At 59.1% G+C, this 8,987-nt stretch overlaps 1 protein-coding gene across 2 annotated transcripts; it reads right to left on the bottom strand.

Annotated features, from left to right (window-relative positions):
- Positions 1-250: 250 nt before the first annotated feature.
- On the bottom strand, positions 251-7,046 carry Cdkn1a (cyclin dependent kinase inhibitor 1A). 2 transcript variants are annotated; one of them, XM_004846679.3, is made up of 3 exons: positions 6,929-7,046; positions 3,034-3,486; positions 251-1,704 (listed from the first exon to the last, which is right to left on the bottom strand). In XM_004846679.3, exons 2-3 carry the CDS (start codon positions 3,479-3,481, stop codon positions 1,655-1,657), a joined length of 498 nt encoding a protein of 165 aa, XP_004846736.1. In that variant the 5' UTR covers positions 3,482-3,486; positions 6,929-7,046; the 3' UTR covers positions 251-1,654. The 2 variants fall into 2 exon arrangements, with proteins under 2 accessions (XP_004846736.1, XP_004846735.2); XM_004846678.4 differs by having other exon boundaries at positions 3,034-3,491; positions 6,929-7,017.
- Positions 7,047-8,987: the final 1,941 nt, after the last annotated feature.

The raw sequence follows: 8,987 nt of genomic DNA, 5'->3' as shown, positions 1-8,987 counted from the left end.
AAAGACTACCTGACAAACCAGGACACATCAGTATGCGTCACCACAATGTCAATATGTCACCACTGTCAAGTGGTGATCTTTGCAGAGATGTGATGATAGATTATTTTGGTTTTGTTGATTCTGTTGCAAGGTCTTTGTTTGTTAAGCTTTCTCAACTTTTGAAATTTCCTATGCAAACAACTCCCAGAACATTCACCTATTTGTTCTTATAAACGGTAAAGTGTAATGACCACAACAGTGACATTGCAGGTAAAGTCATTGAGACATTTATTGAGCACCAGCTGTGTACCCAGTACTGTGAGAGAGCTTGAAGGACACAGAGCAGCACAGGGCGTGTTCCCTGGCCAAGAGGCTTACAGTGTAGGTGGAAATAATGAACGTCACACACTGGGGCCGAGAGGCACAGGCTGGGCCAGGAGGTTACAGGAGCCAGAGGGTGTTTGGGGTCAGACCCGTTAAGTGCTTTGGTGCCTGCAGATCAGTGTTCATTGCGGGGACAGAGCTGCACCATCCCAGGCTCCCGTCAGCCCACCCAGGCACCTCCCATGGTCTCCATGGCCACCATCTTGTCCAAGTCCTTGTTCAGCTGCTACTCAAAGTGCAGTGAGACGGGGAGGGAGGAGCTGGATGGAGATGGTCATCTACGGTCACCGATGGCTTCCAGGAGCTGGGTCTCTGTCCTGGAAACCCACTCTCCTCACCTCACACTCCTAACATACAGCGACAGGGTGTTCTATGGGACCATCCAGGACTCCACCCCAGAGCTAAAAGGGGGAGGCCATGCTGCTGTGCTGCCTGAGGTAGAACTAGGGAGCCCTAGGTCTTGGGTGTCCAGGGACAGGTGCCCACAGCTGCCACTCACAGCCAATGGGGTACTAGAGATGAAGGATTCGGGGGAGGGGAGAGCAGCAGAGGGGCCTTGAGAGCCAGCTGGGAAAGAGGGACAGCTGGGACCCCCCAAAAAGTAAAGAGGGAGCCAGGCTCCCTAGGGGTGGCACAGGGTTCTGGGAATAGGGCTGCTACAGGACCCGATCTTCCCTGCTTCACAGGACAGTGGGGCACTGAGGCCAGGACGGTTTCTGTCCCAGGCTGTGCCCGCTTCGTGGTCACCTGCCTGACTCCAGAGGAGGTGAGAAGACCCCAAAGTCTGCGATGATATCCCTACTTGGCTGGACCCCCTTCAAAGTGCTATCATCTATTTACTCCTCAGATTCTGAGGACTCAGGACTGAGAATCCAAGAAAGGGGGCAGAAGCTGAGTTGGAGAGTGGAGGAAGGGAGGGAATCAGGTCCCTCCGTCAGTGCCACCTGGTGGGTGAGGGCAGAGGAGGCACAGCGGGCTTGAAGCCAGCCGCACCATCCGCAGGAGATGGAGGACAAAGAGCAAGGAAGAGAAGGTTTTAAATAATGTTTCATGTAATAAAAATACCCAGCACTCTGATGAGCCTACCATTCTACCACCTAATTTGTTTTTTAAATAATTCTAATGCCAGAGGCTGGGTCGGGGGTGGGGGACAGGCAGGTATGTACATGAGGAACTTAAATTAAAACACGCATAATAATTAAGACGCACAAACTGGAGGATGAAGGTACAGGTGTGGACGGGGCTGGTGGGCTCCCCTGTTTCTGGGAGCTCGAAGCTTCCGGCCGGGAGATCAGGGCTTCCTCTTGCAGAACACCAGGCGGCGCTTGGAGTGGTAGAAATCTGCAGGGACAGAAAAGGGTCAACCCCGCCTGGCCCAGACATACCCTGGCCAAGGGACACACTGCCACCTATGGGTGAGGATCTCGGGGATCCTCCAATCGTCACCCAGGGGGGTTGATGGGCCCCACACTGTTGCCAGACAGCCAGAGGAGCCAAGGCTCTGCACTGGGCTTTCCAGCCATCACAGGGGTCCCGGACGGCAGCCGTGTGGACCCTGTGAGACTCAATGTACGTGTGCTGCACAGGGGCTCCCGCTTAGACTTGCTCACTGCTGTGCCTATTATCACCATCATCAGAGCTGACCCCAGGAGATTCTCACCTTCACCCCCCACCCCCCGCCTCAGTTTCCCCACTTATAAAAGGAGGGTTTCGCCGTGCATGGTGGCACATGCCTATAATCCTAGCACTTGGGAGGCTGAGGCAGGAAGATCGCCATGAGTTCAAGGCCAGCCTGAACCATATAACAAGACCCTGTCTCAAAAAACCAACAAATAATAATAATAATAAAGGAGGGCTGCAAAAGTGTGGTGCTGTGGGATTCAGTGAAATCCTCTCTGTCCAGGCTTTGGTCTAGGATCCAGCATGAAAAGTGGTCAAGTGTCAGCAATGTCGCCTCATCGTTTTTTTTGAGACAGAGTCCTCCTATGTAGTCCAGGCTGGCCTTGAACTTACTATGTAGGCCAGGCTGGCCTCAAAGTAGTGGTGATTCTCTTGCCTCAGCCTCCCAGTGCTGGGATTACAGACATGCACCACCACGCCTGGCTCCTTCATTCATTCTTTATCCAGCACCTACTCTGCCTGACGCTGTTCTGGGTGCTGGGGATTTGGTGGTGGATGAGAGACACAGGTTAAAGGTGCGATGGGAGGGGTGTGAAGTCTGCACAGGGTGGTCTGCCTCAGTCTTGGAAGCTCACTTTGGGACCTCATCACTCTGTCTCCGAACTTTGCACCCTGCTCTTTTTTTTTTTTTTTTTTTTTGGTACCGGGGATCGAACTCGGGTCCTTGCACTTGGGCAGCAGGAGGCGAAACCACTGAGCTAAATCCCCGGCCCCTGCACCCTTGCTCTTAAAGGGTGCCACAGATGTCACGTGGCCTAGGGTCGCTGCAAGGACTAAACCAGACCGGCCTTAGGAACCGCAGTGCCTGGCCCGTCATCTGTTCCCAACACAGGTCAGCTGTGGGTCTCGGCTAAAGCCCTGCTGTGTGCCCTCAGGCAGGTCACCTGCAGACTCTGGGCCCATTTCACTCTGTCTAAGCTTCAAAGCCTTAGGCCGTGGATTCTGTGGGTCCCGGTCCCCACCAGTGTCCTCCCCGGTACCCATGCTCACCCGTCATGCTGGTCTGCCGCCGTTTTCGGCTCTGAGAGGTTCCAGGCGCCCCTGGGGACTCCTCGGGCGGCTCAGAAGACCGAGGCACAAGGGTGCAGGACAGCGACAGGTCCACGTGGTCCTCCTGAGCCACTATCCCCTGCAGCAGGGCAGTCGAGGGGCTGGGCCGCCTGCCCCCTCCAGTGTCATCTCGGCCGCCGCAGGGCCCGGGGCTCAGGTAGAGCTTGGGCAGCCCCAGGCCGAGCACGCGCTCCCAGGCGAAGTTGCCCTCCAGCGGCGTCTCGGTGACAAAGTCGAAGTTCCACCGTCGCCGGGCCTCCTGCACGCAGCTGGCCATGAGCGCGTCACAGTCAAGGCGCAGCTGCTCGCTGTCCACGGGGCCGAAGAGGCGGCGGCAGGCCTTGCTGCTGTGCGGGACCTGGCGGGCGTCCCCAGGTGGATGTGACATGGCACCTGCGCTGGGACAGAGGAAGGCCAGTCACTAGGGAAACGGGGTCCTTGCTGTGCTGCCTCCAGGACAGCTTCCTACCAGGGTTCTCTGATCCCTTCCAGCTGACTTCTGCCACCCTCTCTTCCCAAGGAGCCCCACAGAGATGGGGGCACAGCTCAGCCCCCCAGCACCCCACGGTCAGTCGCAGGGGAGCCAGGGCAAGCTGTGTCCACAAACACAAGCACACTGCAGCAGCAGGGGTCAGGGTCCTGTTTACCACTCGAACTGTCAGCTAAAATCAATGTGTTCTTCCCTCTGGGAGTCCCTCATAGGTGTGAATGTCCCAGCTATGAATTGTGAGATTCTAACAACTTCCTAATCAGAGCCCTGGACCATTCCCAAACCAGGATTGGGGCACAGCTCCCCACCCTCCCGAATCCCTACCTAGCCACCCAGCTGGGGTAACCTAGCACTGAAAATTAAGTGCCCTAGATTTGGGGGTTAAAAAAAAACACGTGGGCCAAGTGCAGGTGGAACACACCTGTAAGCTAAACTAATCAGGAGGCTGAGGCAGGAGGATCATTTGTTCAGAGCCAATCTGGGCAACTTGGCAAGACCCTGTCTCAAAATGAAAAATAAAACAGGTTGGGGGTGCAGCTCAGTGGTAGAGCACTTGGCTGGCAAGCATGAGGCCTGGGTTCCATCCTGAGCACCAGGGTGGGGGTGAGTGGACACCAGCTTACCCTAGCTGTGCTAAGCCACTTGAGCTTGTCTATAAACGAGGCCCCAGCACGTTAGGAGCGAAGCTTGAGGGTGAACTCGGGCCACTGTCAGGGGAGCTGTCAGTTCACAGCAGTGTTCACAGCAGCGAGAAGTTCTGAGCCTGTGTGTGTCCATGGAGCAGAGAGAGGTCACCCTGGACAGGCGACCTAACATCTCCTCACTCTACTTGCCTGTTCTATACAATGGGGGCAGTGATGGTGACTGTCCCTTGGGTTACATGCAGGGACACAGCACCTGGTACATAGGAAGCCCTAGAGAAACAAGCGTTCCAGTCTCTCTCTGCCGGGGCCCTGCACCCCTCCTGCAGACAGCAGCTGACAGGTGCCGAAGGCTGAGGGCTTTCCCAAGCTGCCCTCGGGGACCAGAGGGGCTGAGACAGGCAGGGCCGGGCGATGACTTCTGGGCCACACCCCACCAGGTGCATCGGGCGATCCAAAGTCTAGATGCCTCCCTGTCATCCCAGGAACCCGTTTTGCAGGTACAGAAAATTAGAGGCTGCTGTGTACCGGACTCCTCCCCTCTACCCCTAGAGGGAAGGCCCAGGGTGAGCTTGGCCACAGGAGCCTGGCAGCTACCTACCCACCCTGCCCCTGAGCTGTGCCCACCAGCAAGGCAGCCAGGGTGCTGGGCTGCCTGCCCCTACCCTGGCCGGGGCTGGGCTGCCCTGGTCAAGACCAGGGGGTGCAGGGCCTTGGAAGGGGCTGGGTTTTCCTGGGGCTGCGGAGTAAACCCACCCGGGATGCACAGCAGGCTCCGGAGACAGGCGCTTGGTGAGATTATGAAACTTTTCCCTAAATCACATAGCTAAAAGGGCTTAGGTCCACTGTCCCATAGAGAGGTCACACCGGCAGCAGACAGAGCCCTCCGAAAACCTCTGCCCACCCTTGTCAGGGCAGACGTTGGGACTTACTTATATTTTCCAAGTACTTTACAAACTCCTTTTTACAGAAGAGTTAACAAGGCTCAGGGAAGCTAAAAAGCTTGACCAAGATCACTCAGCTCACAGGTGGCCAGGTAGGATTTGAACCCAGCCCTGTTTGCCCTGGGTTCTGTGTTCCGGGGCTGAACACCACTCATACTGATCAGCGCTAAGGTGCTAAACTGCCCAGGCTGAACGGTGATCCTCCTGCCTCATTCTCCTGGGGTGCTAGGATTACAGCTTCGCGCCACTACGCACCGCTCTAGAGGGGTCTTCTTTCTTTCTTTCTTTCTTTTTTTTTTGTACCAGGGATCGAACTTGGGTCCTTGCACTTGCGCAGCAGGAGGCAGAACTACAGAGCTAAATCCCCGGGCCCTACTGGTCTGCTTTCTTAAGGGGCGCTGGGCGCGACTCCGCTGTGGGCCGGAGCTGCCGCCGTCACCCCGCGGGCAGCAGGTTTGCTCCTCGCGCAGGCGCCGCGAGGGGGCGCCGGGCTCCAGGAAATCCCGCGCGGGGCGGAGGCTCGTGGGCAGGGCAGGGGCAGCGGCTGCGAGGCGCGATGACTCACTTTCCTGCACAGCCGCTCCCTGCCCGCCAAAACTTCGCTTCCACTCCGGCTGCGCGTCACCCGGGTGGGGACAGGGCGGAGGGCGCTGGAAGTGACCCGGACAGCGAACGCGTCACGCCGAGCGGTCGGCTCCCGAAACTCCCGGCCGTGGGGAACCGCGCGCTCGGGCTGGGTCGAACACGCGCGCGTGTGGGCACAGACACGTGCACACGGACACGCGCGTGCACACTCAGGGGCGCGCCGGCCCCTCCGCCTTATCTCCACGGCCAAAACACGGGATGAGTCAGATCCCAGGAAAATAAAAATAGACGAGAGCAATGAAAACAAAACCGCCGGAGCCCTCCCAGAAGCGCGACGTGGAGGGGCGGAAATAGAAGGAAGCGGCCGGGCGCCCCCGGGGCCACAGCCGCCCCAGACCCGGGACACGGAGGGCGCAGTGTCCCCGCCCCAGCCCCACGGTTGCCCCGGGCAGTGCCCTCCTCCGGCCCGGGGACCCCGCGCCCCCGACAGGCGAGGCCCGCCCAGCCCGTGCACCGCCCCGCGTCCCCGAGGCCGCGCCAGACGCCGGGGACCTCCCGGTGCCCCGCTGCCCGGGAACAGCCTGTGCCGGCCAAATAGGTCACTGTGCTGACGGGCGGGACAGGCACGGCGGCGGGAGGGGCTCCCGCCGCCTCGGGGGCCGCCGTCCCCAGCCGGGGCGGGGTTCTGCTCTCACCGATCGTCCCGGGGTCTGTCACCGTGAGTCACCTCGCCCGTCCCCGGGGACAAGTCCTGGCACGTTCCCGGGATCCAGGGACGCAGCCCGCGCTGACCTCCGCGCCCAGCGGGGCGGACACCCGGGAGCTACGAGGACCCGGACCTCGGGGCCCCGGACGGAGCAGCCCCGGGGGACCTGAGCACGGCCCGGTCGGGTCTCCTGTGAGCTCGGTCCACGCCGCCCGCTCCTCCCGGGGACACGGGCTCTGTCCCCCGCCTCGAGGGCGTCCCGGGCTCGAGGTCCCGGTCTTCACGCTAGTCCGCGACATAGCCTGGCGCGCGCCACTCCCTCGGGTCCCGATGTCCGTGAGCACAAACCGCTCACTCAGACCCACGCCTCGGAAACACCTGCGAGGCCAGCTCGCGTCGAGGACGCACACCCCACGGGCGCTCGCGGACACGCGAGGCGAGGCTCGGGTCCCCTGTGCGGCTGCCTCACCTCCTGTGTGTCTCGGCGTCCCCGCAGATCCGCGCCCGGTCGGGATCCCCGATCTCCGCTCCCCGCTCCGTGAGGCGCGGGCTCTGGCAGCTGCGGCACCTCTGCGGGCGCCGCCCCGAGCGCCGGGCTTATAAGCGCCGCCGGGAGCCGGTGGGCGGCTCCGCGGGCAGCTCCTCCCCGTCCATGGCCTGCCCTCCTCCAGCCCTGTCGCTGGCTGTGTCCCCCGGCACACATTTACCCGCCAGTGGGGCCACAGTCCTGGGAGGGGCAGCACTGTGAGGACGAGCCCCTCCTCCGGCCCAAGCTGACCAGCTCCGACCTGGGGCCCGGTTTCTTTCTTCCATGTGGCCGATCCAACTGATTGCAGGGACAGGGGACCGAGATGTACTGAGGAAGTTGTCCACACGGCCTGCACACACACACACACACTGCTGGGGAAACTGAGGCTCGAAGTCCAGTGACCCGGCTGTGATCCTAAAGCAAATAAATGGCCACAGTTGGCCTTTTGCCTTATGACAGAGCCCTCTGCTCACAATCCTGTAGTTCTGTGGATGCCGAGTGAGGAAAATGCCTCTCGGGCTCTTTACCGAGATGTCATTGATAAGGGACAATTCTGGAAGTGTCTGCTAATGCTTCTGGAAGATACAGAAATGAGCCAGGGCGTGGTGGTGCACACTTGAAATCTCAACACTCCGGAGGCTAAGGCAGGAGGATCACTGGGAGTTCAAAGCCTGCCTGGGCTACAGAGTGAGTTCAAGGCCAGCCTGAACTACATAGCAAGACTTTGTCTCAAAAACAAAAAAGGATACAGAAATGAGGGGCTCAGCTGTCCCCCTAAAAGCCTTCTCTCCTCACCTTTGCCTCCTGCCTTCACCTGAAACGTTTGCAGTTTTGCTTTTTAGAAATTGCAGACAGTGGGGTGCTCATCTGAACAGAAATCCCACTAAAAAACAGAATCTTGGCTGTGAGCAGCTAGGACTGCACATCTCAGGCTGCTCAGGGCTTGGAAGTCTCTGCCCGGACATGCCCAGCCTTCCTCTACAGTGTGAGCGCTGACCTCAGGAGGCCGGGCCTCCCCCTGCAGCCCTCTCCTCTGTCCAGCCCGACTCCAAGGGTGTGGCCGAAGCACCGGGCCCCTCGCCCACCTGGCCCTGGAGACCCTCTGCCCGGTGCAGGGCTCCCCACCCCGCCCATGTCCACCTCCCCACACACCAGAGGCAGGGAAACCTGGGCTGTCCCACATCTGCCTCTGATCCCCTCAGCTTTCTGGAGTTTCACGTAGGCTTGGTGTCATCTGCCTGTTTACTTTGGGGGGGAAATGTTTTTAATGAAGGTTTGTGGTGAATTATTTAAAATTTTGTGGTGCTCAGCTTCACAATAAAACAATTCTTTTTGTTGTTGTTGACGTTAGGAAGTAGATTTTTAAAAATAACTTTGTTGGGCCAGGGATTTAGCTCAGTGATTCCACCGCCTGCCTCGCAAGCACAAGAACCCGAGTTCGATTCCCAGTATCAATAAATAAATAAATAAATAATAATTTTGTAGCTCACCACGACCACAGCCCGTGCCCATGGGTGGCCGCCAGGAAGTAGATGGCCCGCCTGGGGATGGAGGGGAGGTAGAAAGAAAGACAAGTGGAAAGGAGACAAGGAAAATCCTGATTTAAAAACTGTCCTTTCAAGAAAAACTGCAGCTTCAGGACACACTGTTAGCCGAGGTGAGGAAGCCTCTCCCCCACCAGGAAGCTCACCCCGAGTCCCTGAGGGTCTCGAGGCCACATTGAGCGACCGAGCTGTGCAGCTGTGCAGCTGTGAGCCTGCGCGCTTCCCCCCTCCCCGCCCCCTCCAGGCGCAGTCCTACGAACTGGCGCCGTGGGTGCACCTTGAGGACCTCCTCGGACCCTGTCCAGGGACAGAGAGAGGCTTAGCCTGGGAACAACAGGTCCCGACCAGCTCCTGCCCCAGACTGGGGGAAGTGACAGAAAGAAAAGGAGGGGAGCCGAGGCCTGAAGAAGGAGGATGTAAAAGGAGGCTGGTGGTGGCTGCAGGAGCTGCCCAGG

Source organism: Heterocephalus glaber, unplaced genomic scaffold (assembly GCF_053883595.1).
Source record: "Heterocephalus glaber isolate CG9 unplaced genomic scaffold, H.glaber_assembly_v1.0 deba00001497, whole genome shotgun sequence".
Lineage (NCBI taxonomy): Eukaryota > Metazoa > Chordata > Mammalia > Rodentia > Bathyergidae > Heterocephalus > Heterocephalus glaber.
This window is presented reverse-complemented; position numbering and strand designations above follow the sequence as displayed.

What these genes read in the sequence shown, in the direction of transcription:
- Cdkn1a (XM_004846679.3), bottom strand. Translation starts at nt 3,481, where the DNA reads ATGTCACATCCACCTGGGGACGCCCGCCAGGTCCCGCACAGCAGCAAG. An exon ending in GCGGCAGACCAGCATGACGG is followed by an intron (nt 1,705 to 3,033) that starts GTGAGCATGGGT and finishes CTGTCCCTGCAG; the next exon opens with ATTTCTACCACTCCAAGCGC.